Below are 26,026 nucleotides of genomic sequence, written 5' to 3' on the forward strand. Positions count from 1 at the left end.
TTTAGAGAGGGCTATGAGATTGAGTCTGCCTTGGTCGGCTTGATGGATGACCTTTGGATGACCTCTCGGCAGCGTATGATACCATCAACCATGGAATCTTTCTGGATCGCTTGGGGGAACTGGGGATGGGAGGCACTGCTTTGCAGTGGTTCTGCTCCTATCTCTCAGGCGGATTCCAGATGGTGGAGCTTGGTGACAGTTCCTCTTTAAAATGGGAGCTATTATATGGAGTCCCTCAGGGCTCCATTCTGTCACCAATGCTTTTTAAATTTACATGAAACCGCTGGGTGAGGTCATCAGGAAATTTGGTGCAGGTTGTTATCAGTATGCTGACACCCAAATCTATTTCTCCTGAACATCATCATCATCATCATCAGGAAATGGCATTCACTCCCTAAATGCCTGCCTACGGGCAGTAATGGGCTGGATGAGGGATAACAAATTGAAGCTGAATCCAAGCAGATGGAGCTGCTCATTGTGGGAGATCGTAATTTGAGGGATGATTTAGATCTTCCTGTGCTTGATGGGGTTACACTCCCCCAGAAGAAACAGGTATGCAGTTTGGGAGTACTCTTGGATCCAGGCCTTGCCCTGGTATCGCAAATGGAGGCTATGGACAGGAGCGCTTTCTATCAACTTCGGTTGATTCAACAGCTGTGTCCATTCCTTGAAGAGAATGATATCAAAACAGTGGTGCATCAGATTGTAACCTCCAGGCTCGACTACCGCAATGCGCTCTACGTGGGGCTGCCTTTGTACGTAGTTCGGAAACTTCAGTTAGTTCAAAATGCGGCAGCCAGACTGGTCTCTGGGGTAACCTGGAGAGACCATATTATGCCTGTCTTAAAACAGCTGCACGGCTTCCAATAAGTTTCCAGGCAAAATACAAAGTGCTGGTTTAACCTTTAAAGCTCTGAACGGCTTGGGTCCGGGCTACCTTAGAGAGCGCCTTCTTCTGTATGATCCCCATCGCTCGTTGAGGTTATCTGGACAGGTCCATCACCAATTACTACTGGTACGTCTGGTGGCAACTCAGAACAGGGCCTTTTCTATAGCTGCTCCTGGAATGTACTCCTGGCATTTTAGGCTCGCTGTCGGCCTTTAAGAGAGCCCTAAAAACTTACTTGTTTGTCCTGGTCTTCCAAGGTCTTTAAATTGTTTTTAAAAGTATTTTAATTTATTTTGAAATGGTTTTTAATTGTTTTTAATTGTTTTATATTGTTTTTAGCACTGTGTCTTAAACGGTGTGTGTTTTTATGTCTTCCTTTGGATGGGGTGGTTCATGAATGGAATGGAATGAAATGAATGAATGAATGAATGAATGAATAAATAGTGGGCTGCATGAAACCACGTATGTAGTGGGGAATGCAGGGCCTATTACTGACCTTTCTCCCCATCCCAGGTCTTTCCTGCCACATGGACAGGAAGAGAAAACTAGGTTGGAAGGTTTGGCCAAATCCAAAAAGATAGTATTTTCTGAGAGGAAATTGGTCCATTTTCTGATATAAGATTGAAAATGTCAAGCAAGCTTCATTAATAAGGTAAATAAACTATCATTAATTACCTCGCCTCTGTAACTGTTTGACATATAGCAAAATCATCACTCCCTTAATGACATTCTTTTCTACCCCTTCACTCCCCCAAACTAGATGTTCTAGAGTCACCCCTGGAAAAAAAAGCAAAAACCACTCCCCCATGCACTGCACCCATTTGGCTTTGCAAAAAAACCTTTGCTGCAGAGATGCTGAAAGCCATACTTCTACCCACCTACTGCTATGTATTAGGGGTTTATGTTTTTAAAATCAAACATAACTACCATATTTTCATGCATATACCCTGTGGGAAAGGTTTTTTGCAACTGGAAAAGCAAGATCTCAGTGGGTGAAGGGTATATAATATTTTTAACAAAAAATTTGCTGCTACTGCCACAGTAGTCTCCCTGCCAACCCCTCCCGCCACTCTCCACACCAACACTTACATTCAATATATTACATTCAAGATGGAGGAAGTTCTGGGAACAAAAACAAAGTGGAAGGGGAGGTACATGGAGAGCCTCCCATCTTACCTGGGATTCCCCATGCTTTATCCCCAAGACATCCCCTGCCCTCAGGAGTGGCAGTGAGTTCCACTGGAAGGGCAGATGAGGCAGCTCCTTGGCATATACCACACCAGTTTTACACAGGTGTGGGGCATTCAGCTCCCCCTACACACACCAAGATATTATTTTATGTGAAGAATACTTGGGCACGGGTTATACTCATGCAGGGTATATGCATGAAAATACAGTAGTAGGTCTGAGTAACAGGGCAAGGATTTCATTTAAGGTAACCTCAGTGCTTTGGAGGACCCCCAAATCAGAGGTGAGGTTTCAGCCCATCCCTCATTCTCCTGCCTCACTTGCAACAGAAAAGGGAATACCAAATCTACACTCACACCTTTATTTACATATAAAATAGCCTTGGGGCAGCTATTGCTGTAGTGGTGGGGAATAGAAGAATTGGCGCTGGCAGAACAGCTGGCCGTTACAGGGGAAGAGAAATTAGTAATTTAGTAACTATTTCTACTTCCAACTGTTCTGTCAACTCTCAGGCCTTGGGGAGCAGCACCAACTACCCACAGAGCCTGACCTTGCTCCTTTGTAATGCCAGGTCAGTTCAAAACAAGACCGAAATTGTTCATGATTTGATCATGGATGAGGGAGCTGACCTGGCATGTATAACTGAGACCTGGTTGGGGGAAGCGAGTGGCCCAGTATGGGCTCAGCTTCTCCCTCCAGGTTACTCTGTTGTGGAGCAGGTTAGGGGAAGTGGGTGGCAGGGTGGAGTGGCTGTGGTCCATAAAAACACTATCTCCCTTACCAGGGCCCCTGTGAGACAGTTGACCTATATTGAATGTGTATTCTTGAGGCTGGGAACTAGGGATAGATTAGGGATTCTGTTGGTGTACCGTTCACCCCGCTGCCCAACTGACTCCCTAACTGAGCTGACGGAGCTGGTCGCGGAATTGGTGTTGGAGTCCCCCAGGCTCTTGGTGCTGGGGGACTTCAATATCCACTTTGGGACTGGCTTGCTTGGTGCGGCTCAGGAGTTCATAGCAGCCATGACAACTATGGGCCTATCCCAATTAATTTTTGAACCAACTCATGTTGCCGGCCACACACTGGATTTGGTCTTCTGTTCGGATCGGGGGGTGTTCCATGGGTGGGGAATCCGGTGGTTACCCCATTGTCATGGACGGATCACTACCTGGTTAAGGTTGGTATCACGGTCACAATCCACCCCTGCAGGGGTGATGGACCTATTAGGATGGTCCGCCCAAAAAGGATGCTGGACCCAGCAGGTTTCCAAAAGGCCTTGGAGGGTTTTGATGTTGGTGCGGCCGGTGATTCTGTCGATGCCCTGGTGGGAACATGGAATAGAGAACTCACCAGGGCAGTAGATACTATCGCTCCTAAGCGTCCCTCCAGGCCTGCTTCTAAGATGGCCCCCTGGTACACGGAGGAGTTGCGGGGGATGAAGTGGCTTGGTAGGCGACTGGAACGCAAGTGGAGGGGAACTCGGCTCGAATCTGACAGGATGCAGCATAGAACCCATTTGAAAACCTATGCAATGGCAGTGTTCGGGCCGACTTGGACTCCACTATTTCTGCAGGGTCTGTGAGGGAGGTATCCAGCAATCCCTCTTGCAGTGTTAGGTTGGATCAGTTTCAATCTGTGACTCCTGATGACGTGGACAAGCTGCTTGGAGCGGTACGGCCTACCACTTGTTCTCTGGATCCTTGCCCGACCTGGCTGCTTCGATCTAGTGGAGAGATTGTTGGAGATGGCCTAGTTAATATCATAAATGCATCGCTGGAAGAGGGTAGGGTGCCTCCTTGTCTGAAGGAGGCAATAGTTAGACCTCTTCTTAAGAAGCCTACCCTGGATCCCTCAGCGATGGATAGTTATAGGCCAATCTCCAATCTCCCCTGGCTGGGCAAGGTAATCGAGAGGGTGGTGGCTAACGAGCTCCAGACGGTTTTGGAGGAAACTGAATATCTAGACCCATTTCAAACTGGCTTTAGAGCTGGCTATGGGGTTGAGACAGCCTTGGTCGGCCTGATGGATAACCTTTACCGGGGAATCGACAGAGGGAGTGTGACCCTGTTGGTCCTCTTGAATCTCTCGGCGGTGTTCGATACCATCGACCATGGTATCCTTCTGGGTCGCCTGGAGGGGCTGGGAATAGGGGACACTGCTTTGCAGTGGTTCCGTTCCTATCTCTCGGGTAGATCCCAGATGGTGGAGCTTGGTGACAGTCGCTCCTCAAAGCAGGAGCTATTATATGGAGTCCCTCAGGGCTCCATTCTGTCACCAATGCTTTTTAATATCTACATGAAACCGCTGGGTGAGGTCATCAGGAGATTTGGTGCTGGGTGTTATCAGTATGCTGATGACACCCAAATCTATTTCTCCTTTTCATCTTCAGGAAATGGCACTCACTCTTTAAATGCCTGCCTACAGGCAGTAATGGGCTGGATGAGGGAGAACAAATTGAAGCTGAATCCAAGCAAGACGGAGGTGCTCATTGTGGGGGCTCAGAATCTGAGGAGTGAGTTAGATCTCCCTGTGCTGGATGGGGTCACACTCCCCCAGAAGGAGCAGGTGCACAGCTTGGGAGTACTCCTGGACCCAGGCCTCACCCTGGTTTCTCAGGTGGAGGCCATGGCCAGGAGTGCTTTCTGTCAGCTTCGGCTGATTCGACAGTTGCGTCCATTCCTTGAGGAGGATGACCTCAAAACAGTGGTGCACCTGCTGGTAACCTCCCGGCTTGACTATTGCAATGCGCTCTACGTGGGGCTGCCTTTGTACGTAGTTCGGAAACTTCAATTAGTTCAGAATGCGGCAGCCAGATTGGTCTCTGGGGTAACCCGGAGAGACCATATTACACCTATTTTGAAACAATTGCACTGGCTACCGATATGTTTCCGGGCAAAATACAAAGTACTGGTGATTACCTTTAAAGCCCTGAACGGCTTAGGCCCGAGTTCCCTTAGAGAGTGCCTTCTTCTGCGTGATCCCCACCGCACATTAAGGTCATCTGAGGAGGTCCGCCTCCAGTTACCACCAGCTCGTCTGGTGGAGACTCGGAGGCGGGCCTTCTCTATGGCTGCTCCGGGGCTGTGGAATGCGCTCCCTGCGGAAATCCGTAATTTGAATTCTCTGTTAGCCTTCAGGAGAGCCCTTAAAATGTATTTGTTTGGCCTAGCTTTCCAGGGTTTTTAAATTTTAACCCGATTTTGGGGCTTTTAATTACTGTAAACTGTTTAATCCTATTTTAAAATGTTTTTATATTGTTAATTGCTATATTGTTTTTAATTTGTTTTAGTTTTTATTGTTTTAGTGGCTTGTTTTAATTGTAACCCGCCCTGAGCCATTTTGGAAGGGCGGTATATAAATCAAATAAATAGATAGATAGATAGAACAGAACATGTTTTGGGGGGATCACAGTTTTTTCAGGGGCTACTTTAGCACTTTTAATTCCCAAAAGCATCCAAGCCTTTCCCAAGTCTTCAGGGAGAGAGAGAAAAAGCCTGCTAGAATTATTTCTGAAAGTGAAACCACAACAGTTGCTGTTCCCTCACCACCAAATGCAAAATAAAGCTAAAAAATAAAGCTCTCTGGTCTCCTGATCAGTAAGCCAAAGGAAGCAGGGATTGGGAAAGTGCTGCTGTTGTTTTTGATTGGAGAAATTAATCAGGTTAATCAGAACTGATGGGGCATACTTTCAACTTCTTTTAACATTGTTACTCTTACCTAGGATCCCTTCCCATGTGTTGTGAATTTGATTTTTATCCAACCATCAGCACATGGATTATAAAAGAGTGTTCCCTATACTCTGGCTGGCCACCATCTTGGAATAACATGGCAGATTGCCCTCCCCCCAAATCCCATTATTATTCCCATGAGGGACTCCTAGGGCCTCCTCTCATGTGCTGTGAATTTAGTTTATATCTGACTAATAACACAAGAGTTGAAAAGGAATATCACCTATATTTTGAGTGGCCACCATTTTGAAGCAACTTGGTGGACTAACACCAGCATCGTGGTCCCCGAGGACCTCCTCCCATGTGCTATGAGTGTGGTTTGCATTACACTGTAAATGCAAAAGTTATTGGAGGGGGATATATGGACACACACACACGGTCATCTCACAAGCCTTCTTCTCTTTGGCAAATAGGGTTTAAAACAAGTTGTTCTAGTAAGAACTAATCAGCCTACTTTCCTTTCACTGTCTCTGCAACTGGACTAAATTTGGTTCAAATCAAGGCACACAAGTCAGCTCTCTTGCACCTCTTGTATCCGCCATCTTGGACTGGGGTCAACATCACAAACTATATCATTGGGGCATCTCTATGTGTCCCTACACCTGTAGCAAATTTGGTTCAAATCGGTTAGACTGTTCACAAGTTAGTGCACTTGCGCTTCAAGATGGGAACCATCTTATTTATTTGTTGTTTCTCTGTGTAAACCGCCCTGAGCCATTTTTTGGAAGGGTGGTATAGAAATCAATCAATCAATCAATCAATCAATCAATCAAATAAATAAAGTTTACATGTCCTCCATCTTGAATTGAGTTAGATAAATCATCACAATCTATGCCATTGAGGTGTCCCTATGTGTCCCTGCAACTGTACCCAATTTGGTTCATATTGGTCCAAGTGTTGCAAAGTTGAAAAGACACACAGATACACACACAGAATGCCAGGTGATCTCATAAGCCTACTGGAAATTAGGCTAAAACCCCTCAAAAACTTCCAGATTGGTGTTTGGATCCAAATTAGAGAGAACCCATTTGGACCTGATTCGGTACAATTTTGACCAAATCAGACAGCAGCTTGCTTGAGGTTAATCAGGCCAAATCATCCCACTTGAGTTCAGAGCGGAATAGCAATACAAATTGATGCACAGCCCTAGGAGCTAGTTAAATCTTATGCATTATTGGCTTACTGAAAATGTAAACTGGCTAAACTTTCAACTTGCTCTTTTGTACACAGTTGTGCAGAAGGTGATTTCTGATTCAATATACTTCTTCCTTAATTTTCTCTTCATTCTGCTTCAAGACATGGGAGAAAACTAATTTCCCAGAGGAAACGACATTGTTCTAGCCTCATAAAGCACTGAAGTTTTTATTCACAATACCAGACTCCATTTCCTCCCTCACTGTCAAAGGTCCTTGAATGTCGTATTTCAGGCTATGCTCAAACCATCACAGAAAGCCATAATAGGTTTAAATTAATCTATTAATCAAGCAACTCATTAATTGCAGATTAGAATCCAATTAAAATCCACATTTTCAATCAGGCTTGATGCGTATGAAAGAGGTATTGAGTGCTGATGGCATTAATGTAAACAATTTACTCATCTTTTGAACAGGCAGCATGTTTAAATTATTTTCAATACAATATATATTGTTTTTGTGTTAATTAGGTAAGAGAAATTATCTTGACTAAATATGCTACCCATATAATCTGCACTAAATCAATGGTGTTTATCTCAAACATAATTCGAAACACAGATAATTAACTGATTAAAGAATTCTAATTAAAAAACCTAGGTAATCTGAAGACTGTTTCCCATTTTATTTTTTCTGATGTTTTCTTAAATGGTTTTGTTTGGGATGTTTCCTAAAATGTGCAATATTTTACTCTTTAAACCTATCCTGTTCCACATGCAATTGTTTTGTGTTTTATTCACATGTAAGCTGGTTGTCAGTAGCGGTCTCTGATTTTTACATCAAAAGAGGAATACAGATAAGGTTAACTGAACCCTCTCCCATTTTACCTCCCCATACTCCATCACCTTTGGCACTATTTTCTGAGTCTGGCTCCTATACAGGAAGTGCCTAAAGCAACTACGTGCGCTAAGAGAAGCAAAGCAGAGGAAGCAGTAGTTTCCTCATCCGCATGCCTCTATTGATGTAGAAAATAAACCTTCTGCCTCCCACTTTATATGTGAATGAGGCAGATTTGTGAATAAAATCTGTCTGTCACCATCACAACTAATTTGACACTGAAAGATAATACAACTGTAAAAGATAGTGTGGAGGGGCTCTTCTGGACTATGTCACTCTACATTACAAGGACAGAGATGGAATGTTTGAATGAAGTCTCACATTTAAAAAATCTCCTCACACATCAAAAGATAACAATCAGAGAGAAGTTTAGACTATAGTTGGCTCTCTACAGGCAAGAACTATACATTTTTAAAATATCTTTTTTTAGAAGAAATTCCACTGATTTCTCCAAAGATTAAAGTACCACAGAGGTACTTTCAGACATTCAGTAACTGTGTGCAGTGTGCACTATCTCACCATTTGCAAGCTGTACTCAGTTGCTTTCAGTACAGGGGCAAGGTTTGCAAATGGCATTGGAAACATCTACAAATAACCACCTACAGATACATATAATCAGGCCTGCTCAACTTTGGCCCTCGAGCTGTTATTGGACAACAACTCTCATAATCCCCAGCAACAGTGGCCAATAGCCAGGGATTATAGGAGTTGTAGGCCAACATATGCAGGAGGGACGAAGTTGAGCAGGCCTGAATATTCAGTAGTCTGAATAGGCCTACTATTATAAATGAAACCAACTATTATAAATGTAACCCATGACTCATCTTGCCTTTCTCTCCATGGTGAATTTTAAAGTTGTGAGAGTCAGTGTGGAATAATGGATCTAACACTGGATTTTGACATGGCAGGCTGCAATTCAAATAGCTTTCACCTCTAATACTTACAGGGTGGCCTTGAGCTAGTCTCTTATTGGCAGACTAATGTACCTTAATGTACCTCACTGAAATAAAACTGGATACGGATGTTATTGCATGCCCAGAACTTCCCTGAGCAGTGAGAAGTTCCAGACGCCATCCTACCTGAGTTTAGCTTTTGATTGCGGGGGTGGGGGGGTGGAAGAGTACTGGAAACTTGTGCCTATTTATTTATTTATTTATTTATTTATTTATTTATTTAAGGTTTAAAATAATTAAGAGTGTAAGTGCAGGCAAACAGCATGTACTTCTACTAGGCAGGAGATCTGGAATTCTCTGCCACAAGATGTGGTGACAGCCTGGATAGCTTTAAGAAGGGCTTAGAATGAGAAGTCTATCAATGGCTACTAATCTGGCGGCAATAGACCACCTCCAGCCTCAGAGGCAAGATGCCTCTAAATATCAGTTGCAGGGGAGCAACAGCAGGAGAGAGGGCATGCCTCAGCTCTTGCGTGTGGGCTTCTCGGAGGCATCCAGTGGGCCACTGTGTGAAATAGGATGCTGGACTAGATAGGCCTTGGGCCTGATCCAACACATGTGGATCCAGTACATGTTCTTATGTACCTTCTCCAAGCTCCAACTGCTTTCCTACAAGCATACAGAAATATTACCTGCCATCCAAACATTTGCCCCCCACTGAAGAATAATCAAACAGGCATTTTGGGCTATCAACAAGCAACTTTCTTAACAAAAGAAGTGGTTAGCCAATCATAACAATGTGTTGTTCATCAATAGGCCTTGCAATATAAGTTGGGAAAACACATCCAAGAAAATATTTTGTCTTTCTCATTTAAACTTTAAATTGTTTCCTGTCTGCTGCACTTACCCAAGTTCTATATTGCTACTGATATGTTGCCCAATACTCATGTACTGTTGTGTCTGCAAACATAACTTGACTAGTCAGTTATTAAACTAAATATGTTGCTACTTTTAATATCTTCTTCCAATTACATCCTCAGAACCAGTTTTAGGCTCTGGGTAATACTCTATTGACAGAATTTAAAATGTTGGAAGAACCTGTAAAGTTATCTTTGGGGTCACTTATTTGTTGTTTCTTCCCTGTACTAGAATGTCTGTTCATTGAGATCTTCCTTACTTTGCTGTATTTCTGCTCTAAGAACAAGAGAGAAAAGCATCCCTTCTCTTCTTTCTTCCAGTGGGGTCTAGAGGAGATATGGCAGCTGTGGCTTTTCATCAAAGGTCAGCGAAGAGTACAGCTAACAAAGTGTCAATAAAATACAATCTGACAGCAGTTGTCTCTGTTTGCCAATGCTAAATTAAGAGCTGTCCAACAAATTGGAAATCTTCACAAAACCAAATCTGGAATGTCCTCAATTGCACCATCCAGGAGATTGCTCATGTGCAATTATTTACCCACACCCACCCCCAATAATATTCCCTTAACAGCTATAAAGAGAGACAGGTTACTTATGGCTTATTTCTGAAAAGACTCGCGAGAGAGTACCGGTACGGTAAGCACGGCAGTGGCGGGCGGGAGTGCGCAGAGCGACACCAAGGCCTGCCGTCTGGCCCGGCGTCACTTCCCGGCGTACTCTCGCCGCCTCCCGCCACCGCCGCGCTTACTCTCGCCACTGCCCGCCACCGCCAGGAGGAGGGAAGATTTTTGAGGAGGAGATTTTCTGAGGAGATTTTTACCGTACTTCCCTCTACCGTATGCCTCAGCTTGCAGCCTGCCACCCCTACCGGTATCGTTACGCCCCTGTCTGTGGGTCTCTCTCACCCCACACAAACACCAGGGGGATAGGGGAAAAGCTTCAGCAAGCAGCCTGCTACTGAGCCAGGAGAGATCACCACTATGTCTTATTTTCGGGGTATGGCTTATATTGCACAACTGCTTAGAAATCCTGCTACGGCTTATTTTATGGGTATGTCTTATTTTCGGGGAAACACGGTAAGTGGTATAGCAAGTATCCGCTGCAGAGTCGAAGTAAAGAATGACTCCACAAGGTGGTAACCAAGTGGGTAGCACTGGAGATCAAGGGGAGCACACTGGCTCAAGTATCTAGGGGCAGATAAAGCCCATAACGTGTTCTGAGGGGACTTTGCAGTTGACCTTCTTTCTTGTCTAGGGCAATCTCAAAAGATCCCATTGTTCTGTCTGCTGTGCTGCACTACAACACAATGTGTGAATAGTATGATGCAAATGGAGTGGTTGAACGTGCAAACATGGGAACTCTTTTCAGTCGGAAACATCTAGTAAACTAATCAAGAGTTTTTAATGTGTACATCTCTGAGTTCCTATAGCCCACTCCAGCCACTGTTCCCTCTAAGACATGCACACAGGCGCACGCTCACAAGTTTTTTGATGTCCCCTCAGTTAATTTTAAATCCCGCTCAGGTTGAATTATGAAGGCCCCACTCTGAATGCATCTGCACACACAATGCTGCCCAAAACAAAACTTATTCCACACAGAGATGAAAAAAATTAGAGGGACCACTGACTCCAGCCTTCTTTTGATAAGGAGGGAGTGTGCATTCACAGAGCCTTACCTGACTTCCCTGTTTTTCGCTCATTTGAGGCATCTATGGAGGCGAGGTAAACCAAAGGAGGGTCAATCGTGCAGAAATACCTTGAATGAAGAGTTAACTGTTGTGAGTTAACTTCAGGAGTCTACTCAAATATCCCAGCATGGGGAAGGCATGAGGTCCCCAATATGTCAACAAACGGAGAGCTCATGATGCTATGAGGCTCCTCACAAGTCAGTTCTCCTCCAACCTCACTTTTTACCTGGGTAGTCGATCTGGGCTACCCAGGGATGGAGCTTCTGGCTCAGGAGGGTTCCCACTGCCGCAGACGACCAAGATATAAGAGTTAACCCAGGTAGCTCTGGTGGTGAAAACAGCCCTACTGGTTTTTTAAAATATGGTTTTGTTATATTTAGCAACTGTCCCTATTCTACCAAGCACAATGTCCCTCCAGTGGTGACTGTTGGTCCCCCCACCCATTGTGTTTCTTTAAAAATTGTTGGCCCCTTTGAGACAGGGCTCACAATCTTCTCTTTCCTTTTGCTATATAAACTGCTTTTTGAACTTTTTGTTGAAAAGCATTATGTAAATAATAATAATAATATTTATGTACAAGCTTGGGCTTTTTATAAATTGAAGGTTTATATTCTGTATAGTTCAACATAAAATAAAAATTAGTTAACAAAAAGCTCCATCATCCGCTTTGCACTCCAGATCACCTCTGAAAGTCCTGGTGCTATTTATTTTCTGGGCCTTTTCATTCCTGAAGCATCCTTGTGCTAGCTACCCCCAAATCCTTCTAGGCTATATGCAAATGGCCAGCTGGTAACGCGAAAAGGAGAGAAATGCTAGATCATCAGATTCTCTTCCTGTGAAGAGATCTTTGCTACAGAGATACTTGTACACACAGGATAATTCTTCTTGCTTTCTTGTTCTACATGTGACCAACATGCACTAGATTATTATATTTGGTAACTATAGACAGACAGGAGAGGGGAAAGGCAGGAGAGGGGAGAAGCCAAAAAAGGCCTTCAGCAACTATTGACTTCACTATAGGTACACCAGAACTGCAGAGGTTCATGAGAATGGATGGGGCTTTCATGCATCTCAAAAGTATTTTAGGGTCCTACTAGATTTGCCTTCAGAATAGACTCAGTTGTTTCAAAGCAGGAAACATCATTTTCCAACAGGTTTCCAATTTGCTAAAAAGTTGAAAGAGAAAAGACTTGCTTCCAAGCCAGTATGCAACAGTCTAAAACTGCCAGGTGTTCCTCATTCCAAAACACTAACAGTAAAGTGTGCCGTTAAGTCGATTTCGACTCCTGGCGCCTACAGAGTCCTGTGGTTTTCTTTTGGTAGAATACAGGAGGGGTTTACCATTGCCTCCTCTGACGCAGTATGAGATTATGCCTTTCATCATTTTCCTATATCGCTGCTGCCCTATATAGGTGTTTCCCATCATCTGGGAAACATAGCAGCAGGGATTTGAACTGGCAACCTTCTGCTTGTTAGTCAAGCATTTCCCCACTGCACCACTTAAGGTGGCTGTTTATTCCTATTGTTCCATAAAAACTCCTATTCCTTCCAAACGTCCATCAACATGTCAAACACCACAGCTCCAAAACACTGTTTAGTGGTTGGAGCCAGCAAACAAAACAAAAAATTACTCTTTCCTTCTTTGTTCAACATTGCCTATGTACTATCAAATGTTTATATTCTAATGTTTTACAGTTTTCTGAATAAGCATGGGCATTATCATATTGCATACCATTAATTTCTACGAAATCAAACAAATGGAGAATATGCAGCCATTTTCTCTTAACAGAGGCAAACAACTGAAAGGTTAACCATACCTATGCATCAGTGTAACTACTTTTTTATTTATAGCTTTAAAATAGTAAACTATCTTTCCAATTCAGCTATGCACTTTAAATACTAGCCCCTGTGCTTCTGAAGCATGGGTGTGCTGGCACAGAAGAGTGACAATTTTCACCATGCTGTTGTCAAATTTCTGTTGTCAAAAGATGCTTCTGGAGTAAGGGGGGCCCTGTGAAAATGGTCGTGGTCTTGCACAAGAGTGCCCATGCTTCGGAAGACTGTGAACTAGCTCCGTGCAAGTGCTTTTGTTAGAAGCTCACATGTACCAGTTGGGATATCAGCTACCAGATCTTTTTGCCTTGGAATCAACAATATTTTCATTTGATACTGTGACTTCAAACATTTGGGAAAGTTGCTCAAATTGCCTCCCCAAAAAGGAGATTGAAATAAATTACAGAAGGTTCAACACAGAGACTTTATTTCCCTTTTCAGTAATAATGAAAAACAAATACTTAGTCTTACACCAAAAGAGAGGCAGATGTCTGCAAGAAAGGAAGTCTTGGAACTCATGAAAACATCTAAGATGGACATAAATAATTAATAGCCTCAAGGAAGCATATTAGACATTGCTTTTCTGGCTTTAGTCATTAAGAGCATTAAAACAACATCTTTTATCTCAGTAGCAAAGATGATAACCATTTCTACGTGAAATAATTTCTCTCTTGTATTTGGTGGGCGGGTGGGGGGGGAATCCCTTTGATATTACCATCAGCCAGGGTGAGCAGTTTCTTTAGCCAGGACAGCTGAACAACAGGAGTTGGAAAAAGCTTCAGCACAGGCAACTGTGTGCTTTCTATGGCAACTTTGAGCCAAAGTATGTATTATATTAAATGCATTTTAAAGTAATGTGCTTAGGACTGACTCGCTCTCCTTTTAAACAAAATGCAGTCTTGGGAGCCCCAGTATTAGATATGTGGTATGTGTCTTTTCCCCGCTAAAAGTACCCTGCAAAGCTGCTTTTTGCTGCCAATTGGCAGGAAAACTGTGTGAGGTTTGATCCTCCCCTTCCCATGAGCCATGGCCCTCATTCTGATCAGGGGCCCCACAGCTTCCATTTGTATTTTAAAAGAGCTGGATAGTTCTGAACATGCTATTTTAAAATGTATGTAATATAACATGTAGTTTGGCCTTTTGTGTTTCATTTAATGGATTCTATCAAAATTAATATTTAATTGCTTCAAAATAAACTTACTTTTAAAGAATGATCGAAGTCACATTTATTCAGAAGTCCCACTATTCTCAACAGAGCTTGCTTCCAGTGAATACAACTGCAACTTAACTAACAAGAGCACAAATTACTATTCACAACTAATTTAACCTGTATTTTTATTTTAAACTTCTATCACTTGTGCTGTTCCCCCATTCAATTTCTTTTAGAGATGATTCAAATATTAAGCAAGGAAGGTGAATGGTACAGTCCTCCTTAGATGGCAGCACCTAAAATGCAGGGAGATATATATGGCAGCAATCACTTCTGAAAAGTCTTGCTTGTCAAATATGCCTTACTCATACATACAGATAGCTTTGCACATGCAGGAAGATTCTGACACAGACATGTTTATATTTTCCAATATGTGTAACTACTGTATGGGACTCTTCATGAAATGCAGATGCAAATCCACATTCAGCTATAAAGCTCAGAGAGTGGTCTACCACTGTGGCTAAAATGCCATTGTGAGCCCCCTGGAAAGTCAGAATATCAATACAACAATATGGAAATATGGAAGCATACTTCTGCATGAAATAAAGGCTGGGCTACACATGCAGCAGAATAAGTGTGTGTGTGTTGTGGGGGTCAATTCTGAAAGCTCCCTTATGTAAAAACTATCCCTGCATATTGCAAACTAGCATATCAGGCAGGGGTGGCTGATGAGAGTGGTGCGGGGGTGGGGGCAGGGGCGGCAAAAGCTACCTCTAAAAACTCATTACTTGTGATACCACCGGCACGTGCAAGCCGCCACGAGTAGCGGCACCCTGCCCGGCATCCTGCGTGCTGGCTGCATGGCTCCTGCACTCACCTGGTCTCTGCACATACAGAGTAGTCAGTAACACCATGCTGACCACACAAATGGCCTCCACACATGCACAGAGGCCAGGTGAGTGCTGAAGCCGCAGCAGCTGGCACTCAGGATGCTGGGCAGGGCACTGCCACTGGCAGCGGCTGGCAGGAGCTGGCGGTATGGCAGGTAATGACTTTTTAAAAGTACTTCTCACAGCCCCCCACCCCACCCCACCTCTGGCTGCCACTGATATCAGCTGTAAAAAAATTAGCAGAGACTTCTTTCTGGTATTGTTTTACTTGCAAGGAGGTCGGGGAAGAAAGAGTTGGATCAGCAAACAATGAAAAAATTATAATGCTCACCTGCAGTCTGCAGTCAAGAATTCTATCACCTCATTCTGTTGCATTTGCAGGCCAGACCTAATCAGGTAAATGCCATTCGAACCTCCCTACACGTTAGGCTGAATAAAGTGGAAGAATAAGCTAAAGAATTCTGGATTGTAACACTGCGGGCTGCAAGTGGGAGTGTTACATTTTTGTTAATTTTATCCTACTGCTTTGAATTGTATTTTTATTGAATACCAATTTGAGCACCTTTGTTATATAAAAGAGGCTCATACATTTAATGAACAAACTTTGTTTTGAATATTCCCAAATATAGAAAAAATCTTGCAGGACTGACTTGACTCCAAAGACGCTTCCTGCAGGTCTGATGCCAGCACAAAGGACCCTTGGGCAGCTGCCAAGGGTCTAGTGCCTGGGGGAGCCCACTGCTGACAATTGCCCTGGCCCCTTGGGGCAGACTGGGCACAGCCGGAAACTAGCAGCCCAGAGGGCACCTTTACCCTTATTGTGACGGCAGGCTTGGGTTGATTTCATTCTCAGTGGACTAGCAGCAGAAACGGCAGCACTTGAACCAGTAGCTGTTTCTCTCCGTGTTTTCCCCTCACAGTGCTATAAACAGCACTGTGACACTACATGTAGCATTGGGCGGGGGGGGGGGGGAGAGATACACGACTGCTGGCTTGAATGTGTCATCACCGCTGTTGTCTCATCGAGAATGAGTAAAACCAGATCCACCACCAGAAAAAGGGGAGGGGCCCACTTATTTATTTATTTATTACACTTATATACCGCCCCATCCAAATGGTTCTGGGCTGTGTGTACAGTAACAAAAACAAAACCTGCAAATCAGTCATTTTAAAAACAATCAATACAAAACAATTTTTAAAACGGTTTAAAACCATTAACAATTAACACATGTAAAACAGTTTTGAAAAACCTGGAAGGCCAGGCCAAACAAAAAGGTTTTAAGGGCTCTCTTGAAGGCCAACAATGAATTCAAACTACAGATTTTTGCCGGGAGCGCATTCCACAGCTCAGCAGCAGCTACGGACAGGGAGAAGCTCACCAGAGGCCACTCTCAAACCTGGAGCTTTCTGCATTGTAGAAAGAGAAGAGCTAGGATGAAAGACAGCAATGATGTAGTAGCAGCAACAGCAGCAGCAATAAAATAATAAACTTTGTTAGTCAACCCATAACAAATTGTTCTCTGAGCGGCTCACAACACAGCATTAAAACATAAAATAAAAACACAGAAAACATGTGAAATCACCACACACACACATGCACGCGCGCGCACACACACACTAAACAGCATAGGGGAAAGAACTGAACCCTGTAGAACCCCAAAGCACAACTGCCAAGGGGTTGAGCAGTAATCCCCCAGCACCACCTTTTGGAAATGAGTCTCGAGGTAGGAGTGGAACCACCTCCAGGCAGTTCCTCCCACACCCAGCTCGGCCAGCCTATCCAAAAGGTTACCATGGTCATTGGTATCAAAAGCTGCTGAGAGGTCCAAGATAATTAATAAGGTTGCACGTCCCCATCTCTCTCTCTCTCTCTCTACATGCCATCCCACAGGGCGACCAAAGCAATTCCTGTTCCAAAGCCAGGCCTGACGTTTGGCTAATGTAGTGGTTAGAACATTGGTGGTTTGAACTGGGAAAAGCTGGCTTCAAATTCCAACTCCTCATAAAGTTCACTAGATCACTTTGGATCAGTCAGACACTCTCACTCTAACCTCTTTCTCAGGATTGTTGTGAGGCTAAAATGAGTAATCTCCCCTCCCCTCATTAATGTCACCCTGAGGTCTTAGGAAGAAGGGTGGGATATAAGCATGAGGAATAAATAGTGTCTCTAAGAAAACTGTATGAGACTTCATCACACCCTGGACTTTTAAAAATGATATTACTCTTTGGAGGCACTTCATCATCCATAGTTCTCAATATTATACAAAATAATTTTCCCATTTATGTTGCTTTATCTTGCTTTCACACTTGCTATGGATAAAACATTAAACGATTTTATGTTTCAATTTCAAGTATTCCCAATTGCAAATGCACATAAGCAGACATTTAAAAAGCAAACATAGCTAAAGCAACCATTAAAAGGGGACAAAGACACTTGGCTAAAACCTATGTTCCTAACAGATTTACCCAGGATACCAAAGTCCAGACCTCATAACATTTAAAAAATGCACTGTGTGAACCAGCTATGTGTTGATGAACATGAATATAGCCTTTTCCAAAAGGACCCTAAGCGGAGATGATTCCATTCCATGTCTGGCACTTGGTCTGATTTACAATAATTCAGCAAGGCTCTCAGCTTGCTTTCTCTTGCATAAACACACCTACAACTGTAGTAAAGTGCATTTAAAGTGCACCCATATAATAAAAGCTCCCTTTTCAACCAACATACTAGCTGCAAGACAATGGTGAACATGATGAACTGGTTTGTAAACAAGCTGTACATTATATGCTTTTTAAAATGTATACAGGAAATGCATGGGATTTGTTTTACTGCTGTAACAATTACTTAGAGTTAACTACATCATTATCCAATAGTAAACTATTAGTAGTATAGAGCTTCTCAAAGCATCATGCCAGTGAAATCTTTGTAATGCATCTGGGGATATAATACTTTTGTTATGCATTGTGCAAAACCTGGAAAACATTACGGTTCCAGCATCAATTCATTTTTATGTAATATTCTGCAGTTGGCAAACTACTAGAGAATATCATCTAGTATAACTATCTAGCTACAGCATCCGCAACATTCTAAAAAATAGTGCCTATACCAGCACTGGTCATATTCAATAATATTGATATGGTCTGCATAAAAGGTACCAACACAGTTGGTTCCTGTACCTTGGGTACCAGCACTTAGAATTGTCATGTTATTAATTTCCTCAATACATTTTACTATTTAATGTTATTAGGAATACAAATAAGTTTAAAGACTAATTCTATAAGATCACAATAGAGTATCATAAAAAATTGCTATTAGTTTCCGCTTTTACTTAAAAGTTATGCAAGAAACAGCTCTTCTGTCAATAAATGGTACACAAATCAAGAATATGTCCAAGCAAAATAAGCAAAAATATTTGCTGAACAGAAAATTAAGTGTAGGCCTTTACTACAAAATGATATTAATCTAAGGACATATTTTCTCTTTTATTTTGGGTAACTGTGCTTTTTTAAAAAAAAGGATTCTGAGAAGGCCGCTGAGTCTAAAATTAGATCTACGACGTTTATTTTGGTGAGTAAGCACGTCCAGGAAGGCATGAATCCTGAAAATTTCAATAACCTAGTTGCTAACAATAAAATAACTGGGAGAAGAGAGGAAGAACGGTGTGGCGTGTGGGTGTGCACTTCCGGCATTCACAAATAAGCTTCTCGTCCTATGCTTCTTGTTGCAGATTATCCTGTGATGTAGTTGTGGTGTTATCATGATTCATGGTTTAAAGTGTCCAATACGTGTTTTGACTGTTTCAACTACATCTCTATTCTCAGTTTACCATTCTTAAAGCCATTTACCAAGACACCTGTTTTGTGGTAAAATTCTGCTGATACAGTCTCAGCAATCAAGACAAGGCCAATCAATACAACAGAAATTACATGATATGAGTTTAGAACATTAATGGTAAATTAATCCGTTTCAGACTTTGCCACCAAAGAAAATGCCAAACTAAACCAGTCATGCTGTAACTTCCTACTCCTGCACAGCATATATGTTGATTCCCTACATGGTAAATAAAGGAAAATGCTCATTTCAGAACAGGGCAATTCAATGATGCGGCCTATAACCTGATGATTTATCAGGAAGCTAAAAGAATGGATATTCTAGGGTACAGGAATGTGTGCACAAAATCTAAGTGAAAACCATGAATCCTTTACCAAAGAGTTTAATGGGAGTAACAGAAGTATATAAGGCATATAAAAACAGTGATATCAGTGTAAATAATAATAACAACAATTAAAAAATATAAGGGGCTATTTTAAGAAAAGAGAGTGAGACCTTGTGCTTAGTCCTAGGCATGTTAATTAAAATATGAATCTAGTAAGTTTGGTGGGACCTAGTCTCAAAAAATGCCCTTAGGACTGTGGTCTAGGCAAATGTGTGCTATTCACATAAGGCTATATATGTGTCATTTTAGATCAGTTTAATAAACCAAATAACTTGAATTACAGACTGTCTTCATAATACCTGAGCATACTTGAAAAATTAACAAAACACCAATTGCTGAGTGAATCTAGTCTCCAAACAGTTATGTTATTTAAAATATTATATATAGTCTGTAATATATAGCAGAGGATTTCCATTGCAAAGGACATTAACCTTGCCTTTGTTTGGAGCAGAGTTAATAACCCCCAAACAATCAAAGTATTATCATCCCCACCCCTTCTTGTTGAATGTAAAACATGATGTTTTAAAGACCTATTAAAATAATCTATCAGTTACATTATGGCTGTGGTGTTAGTCAAGAATTGATTATCACTGAAAAAACAGACATAATCTTAACTGCAGTGACCTCATCAGGATAACAACCAACTTTTAGAGGCTAGCAGTGCATTTTGTATTATTTTGTTCATTACTATTTTGAGGAAATTACAAATAATTTATTTGAATTTATCAATGGTTGGTTGGAATCCTGTAGTCATTAAACATCCATGTGAAATCCTATGCATGCTACTTGGAAATAAGTTCTGTCCCACTGAGTTCAGCGAGGCTTCCTTCCAAAAAAGCGTACATAAAACTGCATCAAGCCCAATCTAAATAGGTGCAGGATTACAGTCGGCTGAATTCAGAAAAGCCAAGATCAGAAAAGCTTGCAGTACTTAATCACAAGGTTTTTTACAGGAAAAACTCAGTAACAAGCTTGCTTGTCTAGCTCACTTAGGCATATCTTTCATGGAAAGAAAGTCAGTAGTCAACAAATGCATAATTGCATTTGTTTCAATTATGCATTTGTTGACAGAAAGTGGATCACATGAGACATCGAAACAAAATCACTGCATTTACTATTTTGGTGGGGCTTTGACCCCAGCTCAAACATACCATCATAACAAACAAGAGATAAAATGACGAAATGTGTTTCTTTCCAACAAACCAGTCGCACCATCATACACTACACCATCGCACCATCATACACTAGACAAATTCCTATGCTTCAAGAACAGTAGTAGCATCTGAACAGCTTCCTTGGAAAAGAAGGACAAGAGCAGGAGAGAATGGAGTTGTTATACAAAGATGGGTAACTCAAGATACATGTAATTGAGATTAAATGACCACAAATTATGCTTCTTACATTCAAAAGAGAGATGTACACATTATCATTCATTTCAACGGACATTGTCTTGTGAGGCACAAAAAGGGGTTATGTTGTAAGGACCATAAACAACAGGAAAACTGGCACAGTCTGAAGTAGCACTCAGCAGTGGCACAAAGTATTCGTGATTCACAAGCAAAGCTTTCCCCACCTCCCCAATCTTCAAGACTGACACTGTTACTATTGTACTACTAGAATGAAAAGGAATGAGAAAAGGAAATTGAGGGTGTGTGTGTGTGTGTATAAAAGTGCCATATGCTATATGCAACCACTGGATCCATTCTGGAAGAGGAAGTGTTCTCCATCTGGAGTCATTAATGATATTTCTAGAAAATGTTTCTGACTGCTGCCAGAGGCTTCTTGGAAATACAGTAATTTCTACAGTCCACAAGGAGCAGTCCAAGGTAAAAGGAAGAGGTTGGAGAGCAGGACAAGAGAAGCAAGAAGGTGAAGGGCAATTACCTGAGGGGCAGAAGGCTGAATGGAATTACTGGGTGTAGGGCACAGCAAATCTGAGGTGCTAAAAAGGAAGCTGGTAGGGGGAAAGAATATGGGGTGCAATGAGAAAATGAGGCGATGGGGGAAAGAACTGGGGTTCAGGAGATGCTGGGTAGAGGAAGGCAAAACTGAACTGCAGGAAAAAGGAAGGGGGTACAGGGGAAAGAGCCGTGGGGTGCAGTGTGGGGAAAGGAGAGATAACACGAAATACAGATCTAACAGAGGAATCGCGCGAAAAAATGTCTCTGCAAGTGAGAATTCAAGAAAACATTCTTAGCAAAGGAAAGGAAAAGAGAGAGCCCCCACTACCACCATTTAAACACACAAGCGTATTTTGCCCCCCAGTGTGGCGCGTTATAACAGTGGGAGAGTCATTTCCTCCCGCTCTCCCGGAAAACTCCGGGGCAGAAGTGAAAAGGACCAACCGCCCTCCCTGACACGCACCCCCCCCGCCCCCAAGTTTGAAAGGCAGCCGCAGCTCTCCTTACCAGAGGGAGTCCAGGTCCCATTCCTGCAGGAGAGCCAAGTCGAAGCTGTCCATGGCGAGGTCGGAGAAAGCAGAATGTGTCAGAGCTGCTCAGCTGCAACCAGGCAGCGGCCAAGGTGCATCTTCGCAGCGCCGCGGGTGGGCGAAAGGCGAGGAGCGGGAGGGAGGAGGGGGCTCTCCTCCGTGCGTCCCTCCTCCTTCCCTGAACAGAAGCGAGAAACGGCGCCGCGCGGCTGAGCCGGGTTCACGCGCGCCCTCTCGCTCGGCGAAGCGCCGCCACTCGCCCACAGGCGGCTGCTCCCGTGCCTCTGGGCGCCTTTTGCCGCCGCCGCCGCCTCCTCTCTCGCCTCCGCGGCTCTCTCTAGCGCGTGGTGGTGGAGACGCCGTGTGTGACTCGCTTCGGATGCTGCAGCAGAGGCTCTCGGCGGCTCCTCGGTGGAGCCATGTGGTTGAAAACCAGGCTTTTGCTTCCGATTGCCCAGCCGCCTCTGCCGTCTTTGTTTCCTTTCCGTGCTTCAGCCTTTGAGAATTTTGTTTTTAAGGCTACGACTAAAATCTTCGGTTCGATGTATTTGTTTGAACTACAGGCAATAGGCTAGCAAAACATTGTTGCAGATATTTAAATCCACAGCCATAAATGTTCAGTAGATCATATCCGCTACACAATCCAGGCATCAATATAGCTTATGTTCTTTCTTCTTGCTTTTCTGTCACAGATAATATCCATATTTTTCCTACACGCGCGCGTACCCCTACCTCTTTGAGCGGGTGGACAATGCTGTCCTACCGGTCGCACTTTTCACATGATTAGGGTCCTGAGTTTGCACGTTCCGACTCCCTCCCATCGTACCTGTACCTGATCCTGTTGGGACAGTTCAAACCAAACCACCCTCCACCAGTGGCAGTACCAGAAACAAAAAACAAAAAAATGGGGGGGTCAAGGGGCAAAGAGTGCATTTACGGGGGGGCAAGCTGTGCCCCACATATTCGATTAATGAAACAGAAATCGCGGTGGCGTGCAAGCCGCTTTTCTGGGAAGGCACGTGCCCCCCATGCCCTCTATTGAGCTACCCTTGCCTGCCACACGCAATTTAAATACTATTTGGGTTGCTTCCAGTGCTTAACTAACCAGCCTGGCTGCCCCACATTATAAAGACATGAGTGCACATCTCCCCCACCCCTCGCCCACCACTATTCCATAATCACGTGGGGGTGCGGTTCATCTTCACTGCCCATCTACATGCAGATCCCACCTTAACTTCTGTATCATGTAAAAAGGAAGCACATTCAACAGTCTCACAGCTTATCGTTATTGTTAGCATACTTATATACTGCTCTTCAACACAAGTTCAGAAAGGACTGGTTCAGATGATATTTCCCATACTGCAAGAGATAGCTCAGCAGTTAAGAACAGGTGTTATGAGGTCTTACCCAAACATCCTCCTGGTGCACTCTTATGGGGTGGGGCAACTCATTCAAACAAGTTTCCCTTGGTTTTTGAGCTCCAAACATCTTCCTCTGCAGGTTGAGAGCCATATTGAAAATGGAGTCAATGCAATATCAGTGATTAAGGATACATGCTTTGAAATGCTAAACTCTACATTCTGACAACCAGAGAGTTGAACTGCATCTGAACCCGCAAAACTGTTGTTGTTTAAAAGTGGTGAGTGAATGAATGAATCAATCAATCAATCAATTTTATTATTACAGTCAGTGATCAACAATCAAAAAATAAAATGGAAAATAAAATTAGAGTAAAATAAAATCAAACACAGGACTGGGCAATAGAGTATTAAAACATACTAGTGGGCCCGGGCACAGAGCATCTGTGCCTCTAGTTGGGCCCAGCTCACCTTTGCCACCGTCGTCCTGGGTCAGGCCCCCGCCCTCGTGGCCAGGCCCCCCACCGCCGCCGCCTCGCTGGGCCCCGCCGCCTCGCCCGGCCCCGCCGCCTCGCCCGGCCCCGCCGCCTCGCCCGGCCCCGCCACCTTGCCTCGCCCCGCCACCTTGCTGGGCCCCGCCGCCTCGACCCGCCGCCGCCGCCTCGCTGGGCCTGCCGCTCACTGGGCCCACCGCCTCGCTGGGCCCCGCCACCGTGGCCGGGCCCACCGCCCTCGCGCTGGGCCCGCTGCCTCGCCCCGCCTCATGGCCGGACCTGCTGCCGCCACTGCCTCGCTGGGCCCCGCCGCCGCGGCCTGGCCCACCGCCGCCGTGCTGGGCCCGCCGCCTTGCCTCCGCAGCCGCCCAGCCAGCGAATTCTCCTGGGTGTGCGCCAGGACCAATCAGGCGCCCCCGCAGCCCAGCCAATCAGCTGGGCTGCCAGGAGGCATTTTTCCTGGGCACACCCAGGAGAATTATATATTACATAGAGAGGTCTCAATTCCAATTCATCACCTACTGCTCCCATCTCAGTTTGCATGCTGTGGCACAGAATCTTGCTACTCCTTCTGTAACTGCTGTATACTGGTCTGCCTGAAGAAAGGAAGTCTCTGATCAACCTGGAGGCTTTACAGACAGGGCTGTTACCCTGAATCTCCTCCGGAAGAGAGCGTGTGCATTCACGCAGCATCCAAACTTATCCCGAAGTCCATTCAAGATCCTTGAAGCACTCCACACACAAATCAGGCTTTGTCTTCTGAATTCTAGCTTATCTCGAGGTATTTCCAGGTTTTTAAAATGCTGGTTTTAAGCGACTTGTTCTGCAAAAAAGGAGAGGCACTGACTTAAAATCATTAACATGATAAGAGGGAAATCCTCTTTAGGAATGCAGATATAGACTTTATAGACTTAGATATAGACTCTCCCCCGCCCTGCCGCCCCCATTGGCTAGAAGGAAAACATGGAGGCATGTGATGTGAACCTGCACCTAAAAAACCCCGAGAGCAGAGGAGAGGGGCTCCTTCCCTCAATGTTGCGAGTGTAATTCGAAGTGACTTCGCTCAGTATTTACCCCGAAGCATGAAGCCATGTGTGAATAACTACCTGGTATGCTTTTTATAAGTGGTTCATTCCAGGCAATGCAAATGTCCCTTCTTTAAAAGTGGTGTCACTTCTCAGGTTTTGTCAGTGGATCAGAACTGAACCTGAACCTAAAATCTCAAGGTTGGCTTGAACCTGAAATGGAACCCAAACCCTTTAAACAAAAAACAAACAAAAAAGCAGTAACTAGTCCACGATGTGTGCTTAAATAATTGTGCACTTAGATACCCTTTCAAGACATGGTGAAGGCTCTTCTCTACTCCAGCTATGTATGAAGGAAAATATATTTCCTAGCGAGCCCCCAGAAAGGAAGAGAAGGAGCAGCAGCAATTGGTAAGCAGGGCCTAGAACTGGTAGTCTGGTGCTCAAATAGGAACTTCCTACCTACAGACTGCTGAGGTCGCAACTGTTTGCAAGCTCCCTTTACCATTCTTCCTAAACTGGGTAAGTTAACGTTTTCCTGTTTCTCAAGTTAGAATAGAGCCCAGTTGAGCACAAAAAGGTAGATATTATTTAGACAGAGCCCTAATTATCGGGAGGAGTGGAGAACACTGTTCCCTCTAAGGCGTGCACATGTGCGCACACTCACAAGTTTTTGGATGTCCCCTCAGTTCATTTTAGATCCCACTCAGGTTGAATCAGGAAGCCCCCATTCTGACTGCACATGTGCACACAGTGCCTTGATACTGCCACCCAGAACAAAACTCATTCTGCACAGAGATGAAAAAAATTAGAGGGACCACTGGTGGAAAAGATGAAAACCTGATTAATAATCACTTTACTGTTTTGCTTGAGGCCTTCCCTAGGTGGGTCTTCCCTTTTGGCTAGACCTAAATAAGACTAGAGGATTATTTCTTCCCAGAAAATCATTGTATATTGCTTGCTTCATTAATTAAATTTAGGTTTTCATGCATAGTATTGTTATTAGAGGGGGAAAGGCCTAGGGAAGAATCATATTTCCTACCTGTGCACAGAACACAGAATGTTAATTTAAATTATTTTCTTACAGATGTATCCTGTTATATATTTTATTTGTGTTATAAATCATTACAAAGACAACAAATAGCAGCTTAAAGAGAAGTATTTTTCTCCTCTGGTTAATCATTATTATTGAACTCATTTTGTAGATTTACATTGCAAGAAAAGGAGATTAATATTATTCTAAATATAGTCAGAAGAGGCTCCTCATTTGGAGCAGAGTAGGCGTTCCTTCCCTCCTTG

General features: G+C 43.6%; 1 protein-coding gene across 4 annotated transcripts in view; it reads right to left on the minus strand.

Moving 5' to 3' along the window:
- The window catches only part of AFF3 (ALF transcription elongation factor 3), a 451,975-nt gene extending 429,964 nt beyond the window's left edge, over window positions 1–22,011 (minus strand). For all 4 annotated transcript variants that reach the window (XR_008318873.1, XM_053306211.1, XM_053306212.1 and 1 more), the window contains exon 1: window positions 21,828–22,011. Coding sequence is in view for 3 of the 4 variants with exons in the window: in XM_053306211.1 (XP_053162186.1) it covers window positions 21,828–21,880 (53 nt within the window). In the remaining variant the exon portion in view is untranslated. The remainder of the gene's footprint in view (window positions 1–21,827) is intronic.
- Between the last annotated feature and the right edge of the window lie 4,015 nt (window positions 22,012–26,026).

Source organism: Hemicordylus capensis, chromosome 3 (assembly GCF_027244095.1).
Source record: "Hemicordylus capensis ecotype Gifberg chromosome 3, rHemCap1.1.pri, whole genome shotgun sequence".
NCBI classification, from domain to species: domain Eukaryota; kingdom Metazoa; phylum Chordata; class Lepidosauria; order Squamata; family Cordylidae; genus Hemicordylus; species Hemicordylus capensis.